Here is a 19,883-nt window from a genome sequence, read left to right as displayed (position 1 = left end):
TTTGTTGTAAATTATCAGTGGCTACAGCCCTGACCATGCTCATAAAAAATAAAATAATAAAAAAAAAAACTTACAGTGACTGCTAGGGTCTATAACATTCATAGTCTTATTAATTGCCGTGGCTTTGGATAACATGAGGCAAAATAAATGTGTAAATACAATCTATGTGGCTTTCTATTAGAAGAAACGGTACACATCAGGCATTCATTTCTTTTGTTTAAGCCTTCCCCCCACACACACACAGGTGGGCAATCTGCTGCTTTAAGCTCTGCTTTAGCAGCAGAAACAGCATTTACTTGAACGGATTACGACTGTAATTTTGTTCATCCTTAGACAAAATGGGAGCGTCAGACATCCTTTTTCTAGACTATAGAACATGTTCCTTACGGTATTAAGTAAAAAAATTAAATAAAAAAATCTTAATTTAAGGTCCATTCCAGGGTTTTTAACTACATGTCATGTTCTTCCTCAGCATGGTGGTTGAATTGGGCGGTGGGGGGGTGAAGGTAGCCTCCATCTCCAACATAAACACCCCTTGCCATCCTGGTCAATGACCTTTGACCCAAGATTTTTTGTTATTAAAGATCTACACAGTAATGCACACTTTATGACAGCCTTACTTTTACGTTCTATTGCTTCTTCTATGTGTAATTCTATGTCATGTCAGTTACCTCGCTCACTATTATTTCCAGCCAGTTACCTATTGAACAAATTTCTTCTGCTCCTATTTGAATGTAGAAATCAACAGTCAAAACGTACGGTTACGAGATTTTAAAAAAGGTCCACGTCCTTTATTCCACCAGGTATTCAGGACTTTCGGGGCCTGAACACAAAGGGCTAGTGTATCTTACCTCAAACAACCCAATCTAAAAAGTAAAGTAGGGGGAAGCACAGGTGAGGAGTGGAATAAAATCCCCCACTCTAATAGTTTTATATCATGTATTGTAGCATTTTACAATTTAAATATATGTATACATCGTTGGGTAGTTTAATCAATGACAAGACGTATATTTTATAAGTCCACCCTGTTTATGTAAAATGTTAATTTGCAAAGTAACTTTGTAGCCGTCAGATAAAGGTTCCCATTTCCGTATGAATGGCATGAAAAGGAAATTCTCAAGTCAAGTAAGAGAAGTACCTCCACTTTCGTACCCAAGTACAGTGCTTGAGTGTATCTACTTGGTTACCATCATTACCATGGACGCCGGATAGCATGTCAGGATCACGTCAGCATACCCAACTAACTGCCATCCAGTAGCATTAATAAAATGCACCATCGCTTGTTTGCCGCATTTTTTTTTATTTTTAGCAACCATAATGCATTGTAGAAGATATATAAAACTCAACTCTGTTGCATCAACTGTTTGAAAAAAAAAAAAAAAAAAAAAAAAAAAAAAAAAAAAACACACACGGCTATCAACAAATTTGTCTTTCGTTATAAAAAGAGGAGGAGGGTGCTGTAACTCCATTACGAACATACTGGATCTGCTGTGTAGCGGTCGTGGTCCTCACCAAAAATGGCTCTCAAAACCTTCGAAGAAATACTACCGCCAGAGGATCTCTTTTGTAGTTACTCCGAAAAAAAAAAAAAAAAAAAAAAAAAAAAAACACACACACTAGTAGTCCTCCGTTTAACACCGTTTGTTTAAAGCAATAAGCATATCAACACATTTACCGACAAAGAGAAAACACAGAAAAAGATAAAATGCAATGTAAAGATACCCCTTCATTGGGCTAATATGTCATCTTGGCGTGTTTGGCCGCTGATCCGCTGATGCAGATCCAGTCTCCCGCATGACGATGGATTATTTGGTGAATAGTGATGGAGGCAGAGAAAGTTTCCAGATGTAAATTGTGATTTCCCTAAAAAAAAAAAAAAAAAAAAAAAAAAAAAAAAAAAAAGCACTAGAATGGCTCCTCGCACGCTGGAAGTGTGTTTTCTGACGGCGATATGGCAGCGTCAACTAGCAAGCTCCATTTTCACTTGAAAATTCTTCTAAACCCCTCGTAGGAAATAGTTTATCAAATGTACATCGGGAAGGTCACGTTGCGCTACAGTGGCAAACGTCACGTGCCGACTGGATCGATGGACTGGCCAACCTAACATTGGCTGCAGCACGGGGGGGAAAGTGTATTTGATGTCGGGTGTCATAACGTTTTTTTTTTTTGAGATTCTCACTTCTTTCAACCTACTGTATGGACTGCATGGATGGAGGGCAGGTACATCCACTAGTACTTTAACCACAAGCTTACACAGACTGGTTCACATGATTTTGCCATCCACCCACGCCACCTCTGCACTCACTGTTCAGGCATCTGAAGTCAAAGTAGTACTGGAGGTTGGGACTAACTGTGGTCCGACCCTTCATCTGGACTGTATTCTTTAGATATAATCTTCTTCATGCTCCCATTCAGACTGAAAAAAAGAAAAAGAAAAAAAAAGGTGGACTACGATAGGATGGAAGGTCAGCACATTTCCCAAAACGGAAGCTAGTCTTGGCCTCTGTCAACCACAAAGGAATTACCATGACATGGAAATTAAATCAGGAGTTTTCAAAACAAAACAAAAACAAAAAAGGGTGGAGAGAGGGAAGCAAAGAGAGACAAAAAGTGAAACAATGACATCACCTACAATAGAAGAAGGGATTTCTCTGGATGTTGGGAGAGAAAAATAAAAGTTTCTGAAAAGTTTCTCTTTTTTCCAGTCCATCGTTTGCTCCCCCGGTGCCCTCTTCTTGTCATGGCATTGTCCCTCCGTCTTGTTAAGTGTAAGGGCGGGAGCAGGTGGAGATGGCGGGCCGAGGGTGGGGGTGGAGGGTCACAGGGTGAGCTTGCAGTGACAGAGTTCTTTGTACATTTGCCTCCTCAGCCGGGGCATATCCAGCTGGCCAAAGCTGAACGGCTGCCCTAGTGCCAGACACTTGCAGTACTGCAGGACGGTGGAGGGGCAAATGAGGAGAAAAACACAAGTTATTGACTCGCACGAACAAACAGAGTCACAACAACATGCAACACAAGTCAGCAGGTGTTCGCAGGACGCGCACAGAAAACACACGGCGAAAAGATGAGACCGACTCAACTTTTAGAGAAACACAACCCCACGTCACACTGCGGTGGCCAGACATGTAACCGGCGAACAGGCTCGTCGGTGTGTTTAGAGCTGTGGCTTGAGGCGGTGCGAGAGTCCCGTACAGGAAACAGAAAACATCACTGCCTCTATCGCTGCCACAAGAAAGTTTAAAACCCCTACGAGGGTCAAAAAAAAGGAAAGAAACAAGCACCGTACTGCCCCGGAGTTTGCGTAAGAGCCGAAGGTTTCCTGCAACAACAAAGCGCTCGCCATGTCTCGCTCGTCTCTTTCCTCTCTCTCTCCTCTGGTGAAATAACGCTGCCGTCAAGTGCGATCGGTGACGTCGAGCGCCATTGACGATGGCTGACGGGGTGAAAAAGTAATTGTGAAATATAAAAAAGTCTACTTGTGCTACATTGGGGGGTTTAAAGAACACAACGGGACGTCACACAAGTGGGCCGTTCGTGACACTCCCACAGCGCCCTGGACGACCAGGCGTCGCCGTGTCCCCCGTCTGAACGCAGCCTTGTACAGTGGACGCTCCACATGCTTCCTGTCTGACAGGTCAAGGCAGCCGCTCACTGGAACAGGCTGGCCGATATATAAACAACAGAAACACGGAGGGCGGTGGAAACGTGGCAGCCTACTTCCTCAAAAACAGGCATATCAGGGTTGGCGGAGACATGATGATGGGCCAGTGAATGAATGGATGGATGGATGGATGGATGGACTGACGTTGGTAGATCTGCATGAGAACACATGGCCTGACCAAACTCACCTGTAGCACAAAAGCCCCGCAGTCACTGTCGTTGTTTTGACGACCCACATTCTGCAACAAAACAAATCCACGACCCATCAGCAACACGCAGTACAATTGCTGAAATGCATAACAAAGCCATAGCAATGTGTGACTGGCTTCCAGCAGTAACAACCCACCCCCCCCCCCACACCCCCTAGGGAGGGCTTTGTGGAATGAGTAATCTCAATCTGCGTGTCAAAGCAGAGAAACGCACAAAAGCATCTCACCATTTTGAAAAAGCCTTTCCATCCCGCCAAAAAGTCCTGTTGGTCTTTCTTGATGGCCTCCGCTTGCAGATACTTAAAAATGTGCTGGGAAAAAAAACAAGAAAAAAGTTCTATGAAAAGACTACAGAGGTAAAGCATACGCATAGTGACAAATAACGACACTCCCATTTCATTCAAATCAAAATACCAGAATGCTAGGATTAAAAAAGGTTCACATTTAAGACCACTCAAATGTACTAGATTATATAGCATGCTTATTTTTGCATGACTCCACCCATATGCCTAACAATCCTCTTTCAACCAAAAAATGATTAGCCTAGAAATCTAGACGCCCCCTAGCGGCAGCAAATGTAATTTAGCGGTTTCGCGTGAATTCCCCGCTACTTGAAAACAAAGAAGATGGCCGCTGCCGAAAAGCAGTCTTTGGAATCGGCTTTGGCCGCGACTCTGGAAGACTTTGAGTTAAGCACTGAAGTCACTCTTAAAAAAGGAAGATGTGTTCGGAGTTTTTCCGACCGGATACGGCAAAAGTTTAATCCATCAACTGGCGGTGCTCTGGTTGGCTATGAGTGCAGAGGGAATTTGAAAGACAACCGTTTATCCCGCCCCCCGGATTGAGCCCTGCCAATGGCAAGTTCCCAGACCCAACATCTGAATGTGGGTCTGGCTCGTCAGGCTAGAAATGGATTCCGTATCTCACCGATTTTCTCATTTCACATGAGACATTCAACAGAGGCCGTTTCCTCTGTACTGTCTTAACACTCTTGAGTAGGTGCGTTTCATTTTCCAACTCTGACCGACTCCCTGTTTTGACATTTTCAATGTAAACACGGTTTAATAATCAAAGATGGGACCTGATAGTGACAGCTTTGTCACATCCGGTACAACATGCACAGAAACAGCGTAAATGATGATCTTCCCAATCATGAAACGTCTATTCTATTTAGTAAAAAAGTGACACAGCGACGAGTGTATTATCCACTAATAAAGCACTGTTCGGTCTGTTAGCTAATAAACAGTTCACCAGAACGTTGAACCAAAAAGGGGCAATCGTGAGCAGTTATATGAAGGCCATCTACAGCCAGTCACTGAGCGCCTCTCGTGGCTTTTACTTTGATTTATTTTTTCCAAAAATAATCTCCAGGTGTGAGGGCTCGGTGTTGCTGTCCCAGTCCTACCTTCGGGCAGCGTCTGTTGAGAGTCCGCTGAGAGTCAAAGTATGTGATGGCTCGACGAGGAATGTCAACACTGACCAGGGACCAGTGGACCTCCAGGTGGATGGGGATCAACAACAGATCCTTCTGAAAGATGTCAACCTGACAAAAGTAGTGTAAGGACAGGAGAGGTAATGGATGCAAATACAAATACAATGTTGTCAAGCTATACTATAAGACATTGGTCACTTTGTCTGCTTAAAGTATATTATTTCTTTTCATGTTTGTCAAGCTATTCTATTATGTTTACATTATTGTCTTTTCATAGTCATAGTTAATATCCCTGCACTGTTCACTTTTGCACTACCACCATTGCACACACACCTTATCATGGTCATTGCATCACATGGCCAGTCCATACCAGACCTTTTGTAAATTATCAACTCTTTAAATTTCTGAGAGTGATTTTTATGCATGTGAGATATAGGTTTGTTGTGTTATGGTCGTCCAAGCTACTGGATGCCTAAAATTTCCCTCGGAATGAATAAAGTAAGAAAGTAACTAAGTATTTAACTTAACTTTTCTATCCATCTATCTCATGTGAGATGTTGGATGTGAGTGGATTGTCTTTAGATATGAGATGGTGTCAGACTTTAGTCTTTTTAAAGTCGGTTCAGTCTTCTAGTGGATGGAAGGTATCAGATGAATTAATTCCAGGCCGCCAACTCCTACCTCTTGAAAGACATGCTACATGAAGGTAAAATGCTTGTTGCACTGCTACAGGTCACAGATCTGCTGGGTGCCAGAATACAGTGTAACACCAGGGCTAGGCTGAGGAGAAGCACTCGCCCTTCTCGTTATCAAAAGTTCTGAATTTAACATGATGGACGACAGACAAATATTTAAGCGGGGGACTTGTTGTCCTCTCATTTGTCATGAGTACCCTCCTGTAAATATTTCATATCGCAGCTCTTCTGTTAGGGATGGGATCCGAGAGCCAGTTCCAGGTTGTCTGATCCATTGGAATCCTATCTTTTCAACTTATCAATTTGTTTTAACACCAACGTAAAAAAAAAACTGTGTAGGCGTATTGGCATAAGGGAGCATGACAGAGCTGTCAAAGGGCAACCCCATGACTAAGCTCCTGTCTTGGTTGTGCGATTGTTGAACGAGGCACATGGAGCAAAATACGAGCAATTCCAAAATTGGAATTGCTCGTATTTGGATGACAAAATGCTAATCAGTGTCAACTGATAGGGGGGCTCGGTTAATAGGGATGGGACACTTCTGCTTTTGTAGTCCCACTTTGTGATTTTAAATGACTAGAGGGCTACATATTTACGTAAAAATAAATTGTCTAGCACAAGCTGAACTTGAAGAAAATCTTACCTAACAACTTAAACGGAAGGTTCTGACGCCCACTTACATTTTTGGTCCACCGTTTGACTCCATCATAGCCTTTTGTCCTTAGCTTATCATAAAAGAAGCTGTTGAAAAAGTGAACCTGAGGGAGAGAACAGAGTAAAGTCAGAGTTAGGGTAGATGCAGCCACTTGTTTGGGGTTTCAATATAGTGCTTCAAAATAGGGCAATAAAGCCATTCTCATGGCCTCCGCGACTGTGAAAATCTGCTATTTGAGTTGTGCATGGCCTACTTTCTGACACAAGCAGGGCCACATGTCCAAGTATCTAGCCAAAAAGGTATTATCCATTATGGCACAAATCTTTTTATTTGTTTCAGCTCCTACTATGCGAGTCCCGTCTCTGTGTAACGCAGTTTTTCCTGCCTGACTCTACGACGTGTGACGACAGATAATCTGCCTCATGTGCTTCTGGTCAGGATATAGTGACAGTTTCAGCAAATATGACAAAAAAAAAAAGGTTACCTACTGCTACTTTAAAAAGGCCTTTGGTACTTATTTCCTTACCTTCTCTGGCACAGAGTCCATGACCAGGTCACCATACATGTTCATAATCTGAATAAAAACAGAAACATTATATTATAAAGAAACATCTTGAAAAAGGGCACTGTAACCTTTCTGATCAGTGACTACAAAAGGTGGTATTCAACCCATTTGCTCCTTTTATTGGCTCATAATACATTTCCGCCATCTGACACTCTTTCTTGTATCTGTGGGGACCGGAGTACACTTTATGTTTTGGCTGAGTTCAGCAAGAAGCCTGACAATTTTATTGATCTTTTCCTGCGTACTCCCCTTTCACTACCCTTGGCATTTATGAATTAATCTCGCCAAAGGAGAGAGACACACAGACATTGTATTCCAAGCAAGTGTTTTAAGAACCACCAATTGATCTTTCACAATTCCAGGAAAAAGGTTTTGAAGAGCTGACAGAATATTTTTTGGCACGTCATTGCTTTCCAGACAAGCATGAGACACATTGTTAACAGTCCTGAGGATCAGGTGGCAGTGCATTTATTCTATGCTCCTCCTCTGTGTTATTTAACTATGCAAAATCCTGCAGCCGTATGCCTTGGCACGGACCTTTTTTCACTCGTCATAGCAGGAAAAGCACAGATGTAACTGTAAACATGAAAATTAGGGGGTTGACCGATTCTGGTTTAGTCGATCCCTAATTAAAATGACTGGACACGTAACTAGGGATGCACCGATCCAACTTTTTCAGTCCCGATACCAGGGCTTTATGTATCTGTCGATACCCGATACCGATCCGATACTGTTGCTGAATTAATAATAAACTGTATACTTTCCACCTTATACCTTCCTTCCACCATATGGAAGAGAGTAAAGGCACCAGACCTTCCTAACTAAGACAAAATAACATACATTGAATGTATTGAATTCTTATTTATTTAAAAAACTGTGCATTCAAATCAAAAATATAATGTAATCAAACTTCTTAAAATAAATTTAAATAAATAATAATGGGCCACCTTTATATAGGTTTATAATGCCTTATTCTACTGTCAGGAGTACATAGAATATCTCAAAAAATGTTAATGTCATCATGTTTACTAAAAGCTTTTATTACTGAAGGGTGTGGCTCCACGACATACAATAATGTTATATGAAGGGGAATCCATGAAACAGTTACAGAAGCTAAACTATTTGTATTTTGCAAACTGCAAAGTAGTAAAATAAACTCAAATCAAATGAATACACATACAAACAACTTTAACATTGTTTCCCTTTCAAAACTAAATAGTTGTAAGCTAGTTGTATAAACACTACCTTGGCCACAGGTAAGTTAGCTAGGTTGTAGTAGTAGTGGGCGAGTGAATGGAGCTCTGCTGTCAGCCTTCTTCGCTGTCTGAATAATGTTAGCAGGTTGGCGGACATATTTCAGCAAAGCAAGACATTTTAAATCCAGAGTTTTAATCATTGCTCTGAACCGTCTCTCTCAACGGTCTGTAGCGGGACCGGAGGTGGATTGCGTTCATAATGTTGCTCCGCTGCATGCTTGAAGTGACACGTCTTTAACGTTAGCACGGCCGAGTAACGTTAGAGCGACGGGCAACAACAGTGGCTAAATTATGTCCTATTTGTTAGAAACAAAAAACTTGGGAACAACAGACGGCTCCTCTATTGAGCACACGTTGTTCTGGTGTATCTCCGCTCTTTCTTCATCCTCGAGCTAACTTTCTTCTCGGTTCTTGAATGTGCAGTAGCGACCGGAGCCTCTCCCAGCTTAACAGACTGTTATGCTACCTGGCTAGCTAGGCTAGCAGCTATAACGTTACCCAGCATGCCATTCGACGGTGTAGCTACATTTGTAAATGTAAAATTATTAGTGTTAGAAACTGTTTGTCTCAAATTGTTATATGCTTTGGTGTTTTATCCTTTTAAAAAAAAAGTTAGTTGTGGGTTATTAATTGTTGTGTTATGAAGTTACTACCATGAGTGAAAAGGGTACGCAGTTAACAAGGGTCCCAGTGCTGCGACGGAGAGGGAAAAAAAAACCAAAAACAAACTCATTTTGTCAATATCGGGGCAGATACCCGATCCAAATATCGGATCGGTGCACCCCTACACGTGACGGAACTGAGCCATTATTGACAGATTTAGTTTTCACCTGCGAGGACAAGCCAAAATGCCACGGAAAAGGGTCTATTGTGTTGAGAGTGTGTGGTGCAGTACCTGGTCGTTGAGCCAGTTCTGTCCGTACAGAGTGCCCAGGTCATCCATGGTCAGAACGTGGCGTTTGTAATTGACTCTGAATGTTTTAGCCAGGGACGATCCCGACGACCGCTGGAAGGATTGTATTAGGTGCTGGACCACTGCTTTCCTAGTGAAGAACAATTCACACACATGATGCATTAGTAAGTTACTAACTTAACCAATTCACCTACATGGTGTTACTTCAGAGGTAATAAAAGGTCCCCTACTAGTTTAATCAACCTCCAGATGCCCCAATCAACGTCATAAATTAGGTGAAATGTTAGAATTCTGCTGCCCTACAATCTGACAGAGCCAAAGGACCAGGCCTAAGGGTCTAACCATAGAAATAAAATGGATAGAAAGGCCACTGAACTGATTTCTGTGGTCATTTGATCACCCTGATTGGTGCATCTGAACAGGGAGCGGTGGATTTTTTACAAATCACACTACAGGCTGTAGGTGCTGCCAGAGGATCAGTTTCAGCAAATATGACAGAAATTGAGTTTTATAAGTCTTACCTACTGCCCCTTTAACTAATTATCAGCACACTGCTTTTCTTTGTTTAAAGTCAATGAATGAAGAAGGACATTCCTTGCAGCACTAGTCGGTACAGTTCCAGAACCTTGGTACATCAGTTTATCCAACATTTCCTCTGCAGTTAAACACCATATGACTGCACACACAAGAAGTGACCAAACACTGTGACTGACCTGTGTGGCTGTGAGAAGCTCTCGCTGAAGATGTCCTGAAGCTTCTCCACAATGTCATCCACATGGACAGGGATCAAGCTGCCATACTGCTGCAGAGACTCTTTAAGAATACCTGGTCAGAGGAAAAACATAAGATATTATAGTCAAACCATCATCTTCACAACAAGACACACACACACGCCCATTCAAGAGGACCTGGGGTCTCATTTATAAACGTGGCGTACATACAAAACGGGGCTGAAAATGTGCGTACGCCACTTCCCACGCAAAAGGTTGTGATTTATAAAAAACAAACTCGACGGGAGAATGTGCGGTCCTCCACGCAAACTCTGACCCACGCGTATGCACATTTTGGAGACAAAATAGGAACTGGCGACGCAGATGGTGAACAGAAGTCAGACTGCAGAAAGAATGGGAAAAATTATTACTCTTAATATTTTCAAGTATTGATATGCCTCACGCACATTTTTTTCACTCCATATCATCCACGTTACCATGAAGATTAAATCCAGCAGTGTTATTTGCGCTTGTACTTAGTGATACTTGGTCCATAAACACCTTGTAAAATCCAACTCAAATCTTTAATAAAAATGTGTTCTTAATGTTTGATCGGCGCCGTCTCGCCGTCACATTGTCCGCTACGGAGCGCAGGAGGAGGAGATGGCCCGACTCCACGGAATACAGGATAGCACCAAATACCCTAGCATTAGATAACTGCAGAACACAGTGTAAATAACTAAATATCTGTCTTTAAAACTGTGCGTATATCATCAAATGTCAAAGTCTGGAAATACAGCCGTTAAGCTCTCGCGCCATCGTTACACTTAAAGTCCTCGTTATCAGTCAGATTTTTAATACTGTTCGTGACAAAACCTGCATGAAGATTTTCGTCTTCAAATTGTATCTCGGGGTAGGGTATACCACTAGTTGATGCTGTGATTTTGGCGAGGTGTCTACAATCACTTTAATTGTTGTAAACATATTTATTCTGCGGTGACCCCCGTGCGTAATGCTGCATGATGGCACTGCTGGCCCTGTAGGAGGACTAACCCCCAATGGAAGAATCAGGAAGGAGACTTCAGGGACCATGACGATGGCTGGCTAATATGCCGATTTAAATTCCTTAAAGCTGCGCTCTTGGATCTATGTACTGAATTGGGTCCAGTAGAGAGGGCAACGCGCCATCCCGGTCCAAATACAGGTACTCGCCATTCTGGGGGCAACCGGCTGTTTCCAGAGGGAAATGTCAGACAGCTAATATATATATATATATATATATATATATATATATATATATATATATATATATATATATATATATATATATATATATATATATATATATATATATATATATATAAAATCTTCACCTTTATCACTAAGGCTTGTTTGGATATAATTTATAGTTCTGTTAAATCTTATCATATACAGTAGGTCTGGTATATCGAAGCTGTCCCCGATTGCCGTAATACCTGCCGTTTTGGAAGATAATTTTAATAAAAGGTAGTCTATAGATCCGGTTTCCCTACACTGGCAGCAATTCCCGAGCATCTGAGAGATTTTTTGCTTTTTCTCCGCCAGTTGTCATAATTCGGTGTACCGAAAGAACAACTGCAAGGGTCATTAACATACTGATGAGCATTCACAAGGTGCTTTGCATTGACTATTTAAGGTTAAAAATGGGCGTGTACAGGGCGGGATAAGAGGTTGATCCACGTACGCACGCTTGTAGCTAATCTCTGATTTATAAAGGCAGCATTGCTTACAGGTGTGCGGACACACAGTTTTATGAATCTGACTTTTTTTGGCTTACACCATTTTGGGCTTTTGGGCCTACGTACACTTATAGTAAGGATTCTACGCACAATTTTATAAATGAGACCCCAGCTCTTTCATTTGCACTTCATTTTATTTAAAAAAATAAAATAAAATGGGGGGGGAATGGCATGCAGCAAAGGGCTGCAGGTCGGAGTCGAACCCGCGGCAACTGCGACGAGGAGTAAACCTCTATATATGGGCGTGTGCTATATGGCACCTAGAAAATTGTGCAATATAGCACACGCCCATATATAGAGGTTTACTCCTCGTGGCAGCGGCCGCGGGTTAGCGAACACAACATAACGCAATATAGCGAACACAAAAAAGCCAAAAAGAAAAACCAGTGTATCCGCGGTTTTAAGAAATCATTGGAAATGATCAAAATCTGCACCCGATGTGGATCCACACCAAAAACTAATCACTTGTTGCTTGGCCGTTGGTCTAACGTTCCAATTTATTCATTTCAAAAACACACTAACAAGCAAACAAACGGGACCAAAAACTGCAACCTTGGCATAGGAGAGAACGAAAAAAAAATGAGCTGACCGATGGCGAACATGAGCTAACAGGCCGAGTCTCTGATCCTTACCAGTCACAAAACTCATGTGTTCCTCAGTAAGGGCCAGCTCCACTGGTTTGACCTCCACTTCCCTCCTCCCTCGGTCCTCTTGTTTGACTGGAGAGCAGCCATTCATGTGTTCATCTGACAGAGAACAAAGAAAGAATTACAAACCCATGGGTTTTTTCCGCTCTATGCAGATTCATAGACTTTGTCATTATTTTTCACTTTAGTCCAAAAATTTGGTGAAGTCAAATGTTTTGAAATGGTATAACTTACAGGGCTCCAGACTAACTTTTTGCCTTGGTCGCACTGGTGCGCCTAACTTTTTTTTATTTAGGTGCACCAGCACAAAATTTAGGTGCACCCAAATCTTTCCTGGTGTCGCCATTAACGCCATTAATACTATATATATATATATATATATATATATATATATATATATATATATATATATATATATATATATATATATATATATATATATATATATATATATATATATATATATATATATATATATATATATATATATATATATATATACACACACACACACACAATTATTTTAAACAAGAATAAGGAGTTGGTACCTTTTTTTTTTTATTTGAAGTACAATTATACTGTACTCAAAGTCTTATATCGGGTCCCCCCTTGCTGTCAAATGCCCCTCAGATGGCCAACACTTGTCATTTGGCCTTCTTCCCCTTTGGCCTTGGCTAAACCAGCTTGCCACACTCCATAGCATCAAAATTCTCCAAACTGGGCCTCTCCACACTGATTCTTATCAGATCTTCCACTAGTCCAGGACTAAAAATTCTCTGTATTTTTTGGCTGAATCGCAATACACAATGTATATCTCTATCTCTAATATATATTTTTTACAAAGTGGGCTAAATGTCCAGCTTTAAGTCTAAGCCACTTCTCACAAGCTCTTTTATTAAAACAGAAGTGATTAAAATAAAATGCAAAGACAGGGTTTCCTTCCCAATTTGAAAATATACAGCTGCAACACATGTAAATTATCTGATATAAATAGGGGATATAGTTATATATTAATATATTTATAAATAACATCTCTCTGAGAAAGCTCCTTCACTTGTTTTCAACAACAATAACAGACCCGGACAGCCCAGTAGCTCAAAGAGAGAGGGAGTACGATGGACTGAAGCTATACAACTCAGAGTGACTCGAGTCACGGCTGACTCATTATGAATGGGTCCAGCAGAAACACTGGTACCAATACAGGTTTCCCTCTCATACTTAACAATATACAGCTGTGTTAATAACAAAACTGTAGACAAATGTCAGCAGTTTGGACCGGCAACGCTGTGTCTCTCCATGTTGTGTGAGTGAATGGGGGGGCACGCGAAGGAGAGATCCAAACACAGGCACGGCTTTACAGAAGCAACGGGTCATGTAACGCAACATTAAACCATATCCATATAGACGACATCGCTCCGTTCGCGGAGAGGCAGCGGATGCGAAGACGGTGCACCGGTGCGACCTAGGAAAAATCGTAGTCGCACCCTTACAAATTTTGGTCGCACTCTAGAGCCCTGACTTAACTGAGCTAAGGTGGAACTCAAATCATTGACAGCCCAGCTTAAACTGTGAGAAATTGCTGGGATAAAAAATAAATAAATAAATAAAAAAATAAAAAGCACTGGGAGCTGTAAAAGAGGACCCAAGTTTGACAGTGCTGTTGTGGTTTCCTACCCTGAAAACCAGACAAATCTGCAAGCTTATGTTTCATTTGCTCTGGCAGATATACGTCTGGCCCTTATTTAGACAATTTTTCAGCCGGCCATGCCTTGGGCGGACCAATCAAAACTGTTTCTCTCATATGGGGCGGGTTTAAGACCATGACTGACAGGAGCGTCATACATACGTAGCTGCGCAATGCTCAAGGCACACAAAACTCTGATCAAAACCGTCAAACTACACCTGTCAATTTGACAAAAGTTTGTGTCCCGGCCGCTATCGTTTTCCCGCTTTAAAGCAGAACAAACCCCAACCCAACTTAAATGTGTCGCTCAGCGCTACTGCATGGCGTAGCCCAGACTGATCTGAACTCGGTTCAGAAAACAAGCATTTCAAAAAGTTGTTTGCTAGTCGTCTTGCGGACAGACCTGACAAAGCATGAATTCAGGCTTTTTACAAATTGGCATCATAATGTAGTTATTTTGGCATATTTTTATTGCAATTCTCAGTTTTTTGTGTTTATTTTGGGTATTAAAGAGACAGACTATTATTGTTGATTTTTTTTGTCATTACATTAGTTGTTAATAAGAAAAAATATAGAACTGTTCCATTTGAAACATATTCTCTACAATACATTTCAACTAGCCCTCTTTAGAAGGAACTGTAGTGGAAGTCAGTACCTCTATCCGACGCGGTGAACCTCTCATCGTTGGGGTCGTCCTCTCCGCTGGAGTATGGCGATTGCCGATACCTTTTTGTCCTCCTCTGCTTGCCGTACAGAGTGTGCCTTCGCCGTCTTTGGCTGTACCGGTAGCCTTGGGAGCATACCCACTGCGCCCGCTGGCGCCAGCTCTTCCAGTGCTTGGTTAGCCGAAATCCAAGGCCGCCGTGGGATCGCAAGCGCTGCCAGCGCCGGAGCCTCCGCTGGGCCCTGTACCTGCTGAGGTGGGACCTGAACACGTCCCCGGCTTTGGCCTGGGAGACCGGGTGCTCTCCAGGGACGTCACCGCCCTCTTCTGCCTTCTGCTGGGGTCCGTGATGCTGGTGGTGTTGCTGCTGTGAATGAGGGGGCTGTGTGAACTGGGAGGGAAATTCTGGGACCTCCCACTCCAATTCTTCCTCGTCTCCTTCATCTTCCACCTCATCCTCCTCCTCCTCTTCATCATCTTGTTCCTCCTCCTCATTGTTATCCCAACCCTTGCCCTCAAACTCTAACTCGTCCTCCCCATCCAGATTGTTTTCTTCATCCTCATCAGCTACTGGCTTGATCATACCCATACCCATCCCGTCCTCGTCTTCATCTTCATCCTCATCCTCCTCCACATACTCGCCTGTCCACACCTTCTCTTTCTGCCCCAGTCTGAGGTGCATGGGACTGGGTACACTGTGGCCTGACACCGGGACAATGAGGTGGTCTCCAGGGATCCCACCTAAACACAAAACGGGAACAGGGATTAGCCAACGTCAGCTGGGTTCAATCACACGCTATCATCGTGACCCAAAAGCCTGCAGGGTTTTAATTTTAACCAAATACTACTGGAGTTCATTCCACTTGATACCCGTCCTGCTGAATGAACAGACTGTTTGGTTTTGACGTCACAGAGCAGAGAGTTCATAAATGATACGCCAAGAGCCACTCGTCACAACTGGAGAACTGGAACTAGGAAATGCTTGGCATTATCCGCTTGTAAAGCGATTAATCAATCATCTAAATAATTGCCTAGGGGTACTTTGGGAGTACTGCAGAGGGTACGTGAGATTTTTGATGCTGCCTTTCTTTAAAGAATTGTTAATTTCTTATACTGCACTCTAACTTTTATTCTCGTATTTTATCTGTTTTTATATTTATAACTGTTTTTCTTTGATGTTCTACGTAAAAGCACTTTGAATTGCCCTGTTGCCTACAATGTGCTATATAGAGATGGCCCGATACCATTTTTTGCTTCCCGATACCGATTCCGATACCTGAACTTGTGTATCGCCCGATACAGAGTACCGATCCGATACCAGTGTATCATATATTTTATTATGTTTTAACAGCTGTATACTACTATCCCTGTATGGATGTGATATTTCTATCTTTGTGAAACATGAACAAACACAAACCATATACGCCACAGAACTTTCTTTTATTGTCCACTTAGACAGTCAGTTATAACAGAAAAAGAACATAAATAATCTATTTTAACATAGATTTTCTTTAAGGCTTTATTACGTGGTATCGGATTGGTGCATTAACTCCAGTACCTCCCAATACCGATACCAGCGTTTTAGACAGTATCGGAGCCGATACCGATACTGGTATCGGTACATCTCTAGTGCTATACAAATAAAGCTCCCTTGCCTACAGTATAATTCGTAATAATCCAAGCCTAACTTGAATGTAAGCATATTAACCGGGAGTAAAAGGCCCACCTCCTCCTGTGTCGTCTTGCCCCACAGCGGTCAGACCCAGGTCTCCCTGCCAGCGGTTCTGGGCCAGGCTACCGCCACTGTCTCGCATTATCCACGGACAACCCACGACCTGCGCCAGCTCGTCACCTGCAAACAACAAGAGAATGCAGCGGGGGTGTTATAACTACTGTACTTTCTATAGAAAATGTAGCTTGCTACTTATCCTGGAGAGAGAGAGAGAACATCACTTTGAACACAGCGGTTCCACAGTGCTCCACTCTCTTTCTACACTAGTCACAAAAAAGATATAGTTCAAGTTGTTCAATATCATCACATCCCTAATCTAACAAGAGCATTAACAGACACTAGTAATGTTCTTTCCCATCTAAGGCTGGGCAATATGTATCGTCAAAACAATATGAAAAGGTCTATCGTATATTTTCTTTTTCATACCATTTTTATAGGGATGTCGAAAATCCAACAGCCGGACTTGGTTATGGCAATATTTACGTCATTTGGACATCACTTTATGTTCTGATCTTGCACATAGGAGTGAAGCTGGAGCAAACCATAGAGGCACGGTTTTGCTAACACAGACTACACAAATATAGGCTTTAATATGTGGTTATTTATACATATCCATATTTATTAATGGATTGCTGCTAATATTATGTATTGATACTTAAAAAAAAGAAAAGAAAAGTGTTTTATTGTGATACATATCATTATCGAGGTGTGAAACGGCCAATGTTGGGATAGAAGAGTTTGCCCATATTGCCCAGCCTGTGATTGACAGTAAGACACAGACACACTATGGGTGTGTGTGTGACATTTCACCTATTATCCAACAGTGGATTTTATCCACATACTGTATGTATTTTGTAATGTGAAAGAAGAAGCCTGATGTCAGCCCAGAATAACAATATGTTTACACCAGAAGAGAAAATTAGGCTCAGTGTGTGAAAATAATTAATTCAAGTGACAACTGTGAGATGGTCAAAGTCCCTTTTGAAATGTAAAAGTATCAGGTAGGCTCTAATCTTGCTACCCACTGATCTTTACACAGTCCAGTATACAAATCACCTCATTACAGCATCACTCTGCCTTTATGGCGACAGTGCTGCAATTGGTACCAACTAGCGGAAAACGGCATCACTTTTACATGAAATGTAACGTTGATGACCTACCTTCCAACGGAACTTTGATATTCGTTAATTCACAAAGCCATTGGCTTTCTTTAATGGGAAAATAAAACCCTTCTGGTCTCACTAGCTAATGCTGACATAGTTCAAACGTTTAAAAAGCCACAGGCTTGATGCCGTTCTCCAGTGTTCATTCGGAATACATGTCCCTGTTCTTTCACAGGCAGAAGAACTGCTCTGTTAACACCGGAACTCTAGTAACCATGTGCACCTGGTCGGAGAGCGGATATGTAATTTAGCATGATAGCTACACAGATGAGGACAGTAACTAACGTTTACTGAGCAACGGGGCAAATTGGCGTTTATAATAGTGAATAATTTGAGGAGAAGCTGCTAGCTATACGATGATAACCATATTCTCCGTTGCAGGAAATAGTCCTTACCGAGCAGCTAGCTAGCTTGTGCGCGTTGAGCGCTAGCAGCATCACCGTCATAGTTTCACCACCTAAACCTCAATAAAAGTCGCATTCATTGCAAACCTCGTTTTTTCAGTGACCGTGGATAGCCTAAATCCCCGCACCATCATTAATAACGATCTGAAATAAACAAGAGTTCTTCAACAACCCGCTATGTATCCGTGCTAACACGTTAGCTGGTTAGCCATGTTGTCGTTAGCTAGCTAGCTAGGCGTTAGGTAGGCAGATACCATGTTAGCTACAGCAAAATAAAACACCCGGTGCGCTGTATTCGTTAATAGCTAGGTATTGCAATTGTATGCTTACCGTTAGCCTGCAGATTTATATGAATGTGTCCAGCTGCTTCCGACTGAATGTTGGGCGTGTTTAATTTGTATGGGTATCGAACCAAAACAAATGCTAATTGGTGTTGAACCTCATTCAATGAAGTCAGGTGTGGAGCAGCCAGATGTCACCTCCTTGCGAACTTTGATTTCTTTTAGGTCTTCCGGTTCAGAGAAAAACACACACGCTTAACATAAATGGTAGAATACAGCCAACGATGTACGTGAAATCTACACAGAAGAATCTATTTCAATTGAAAAGGTCTGTAAGAAAACGAGAGATGCGCTGAGCCGGCGGATCACTGCAGATTTTTCGCTTTCATGTCAACTACAACAAGTCCGTCGCGCAGCAATGGCGTCATAAAGAGTATGTTTGTAAGGGTAGCCTTTCCTTTTTGAACCCTAACATCAGTCTTCTGGAAAACACATTTAATGTATAAGAATTTATTTTTGGTGGATTAAATAAAGTAAGTGAAATAAAATCCGTTTTATTTTGAATTTATTTTATTACTCAGATTGAGTCAAAATTGTTGCTTGATTTCTGTAGCCTAAAGTATATGATAGGCTACAATTAAACATACCATTGTCTTGCATTCCCTGTTATATTGTAATATTTGGATTTGGTGATGAGTTCATGGAAGTTCTAGCAGATAGGTCGAGGAGAGGGGACAAAGATGAGCTTAGTGGCGTTTTTCCATCACATGGTACCTGCTTGACACGCCTTTTTTGTTTTTCCATAATGAAAAAAAGTACCTGGTACCAGCTAACAGGTACTTTTTTTGAGTATCACCTCCGTCAAGATTCCAAGCGAGCTCTCAGTTCAGGGGGGCTAGAGTCATCAGACATTCATCAGACTGGTCCCATCTTCTCCAGGGTTAGGATTAGCTGCTTTTCTCTGCTGGCTGTGACTGGTGCTCATATCATTTGTTCATATCATTTGTGGTCCATCCACACGTCTTTTAAAGTATTAAAAGTAAAAGTACTCAATGCCAAAAAATCCTCACATTTTAGAAACTGGAAACGATCCAAACAGTTGTGTGTTTAATGGTCTAATCATATCAGCTGGACTTGAAGTCATATTGTTGGGTATTTTGTGTGCAAAAATCTTAATCTGTAAAGTAACTAGTAACTAAAGATATCAGATTAATGTAGAAGAGTAAAAAGTACAATATTTCTCTCTGAAATGTAGCGGAGTAGAAGTAGAAAGTGGTATGAAAAGAAAAGACTGGTCCAATAACCATTTTTTTGCTTCCCGATTCCGATACCTGAACTTTTATATCGGCCGATACCGAGATCTGATCCAGTGTCATATATTTTATTATGTTTTAACAGATACTATCACTGTATGCATGTGATATGATTTATATCT

General features: G+C 41.7%; 1 protein-coding gene across 5 annotated transcripts; it reads right to left on the bottom strand.

Moving 5' to 3' along the window:
- Positions 1-1,292: 1,292 nt before the first annotated feature.
- On the bottom strand, positions 1,293-18,866 carry senp3b (SUMO specific peptidase 3b). 5 transcript variants are annotated; one of them, XR_003690907.1, is made up of 13 exons: positions 18,498-18,866; positions 16,595-16,720; positions 14,860-15,609; positions 12,506-12,619; positions 10,099-10,210; positions 9,368-9,515; positions 7,178-7,225; positions 6,677-6,754; positions 5,275-5,412; positions 4,097-4,180; positions 3,849-3,899; positions 2,306-2,929; positions 1,293-1,863 (listed from the first exon to the last, which is right to left on the bottom strand). XR_003690907.1 is itself a non-coding variant. In XM_028563985.1 (12 exons), the coding sequence occupies exons 2-12, from the start codon at positions 16,680-16,682 to the stop codon at positions 2,819-2,821; spliced, it is 1,722 nt and encodes a 573-aa protein (XP_028419786.1). In that variant the 5' UTR covers positions 16,683-16,720; positions 18,498-18,866; the 3' UTR covers positions 1,293-2,818. The 5 variants fall into 5 exon arrangements, 2 of the variants coding, with proteins under 2 accessions (XP_028419786.1, XP_028419788.1); XR_003690908.1 differs by having other exon boundaries at positions 1,293-2,416; positions 2,629-2,929; XR_003690909.1 differs by having other exon boundaries at positions 1,293-2,416; positions 2,633-2,929.
- Between the last annotated feature and the right edge of the window lie 1,017 nt (positions 18,867-19,883).

Source organism: Perca flavescens, chromosome 19, assembly GCF_004354835.1.
Source record: "Perca flavescens isolate YP-PL-M2 chromosome 19, PFLA_1.0, whole genome shotgun sequence".
NCBI classification, from domain to species: Eukaryota; Metazoa; Chordata; class Actinopteri; order Perciformes; family Percidae; genus Perca; species Perca flavescens.
The sequence above is the reverse complement of the archived record's forward strand: the minus strand, read 5'-3'. Positions and strand labels throughout refer to the sequence as shown.

Excerpts from the sequence above, each read along its gene's own strand:
- senp3b (XM_028563985.1), bottom strand. The coding sequence starts at position 16,682 with ATGCGAGACAGTGGCGGTAGCCTGGCCCAGAACCGCTGGCAGGGAGAC. Across the intron at positions 3,900-4,096 it reads GGAAAGGCTTTTTCAAAATG|AATGTGGGTCGTCAAAACAA; the intron begins GTGAGATGCTTT and ends GTTTTGTTGCAG. Across the intron at positions 2,930-3,848 it reads GCGGGGCTTTTGTGCTACAG|TACTGCAAGTGTCTGGCACT; the intron begins GTGAGTTTGGTC and ends ACCGTCCTGCAG.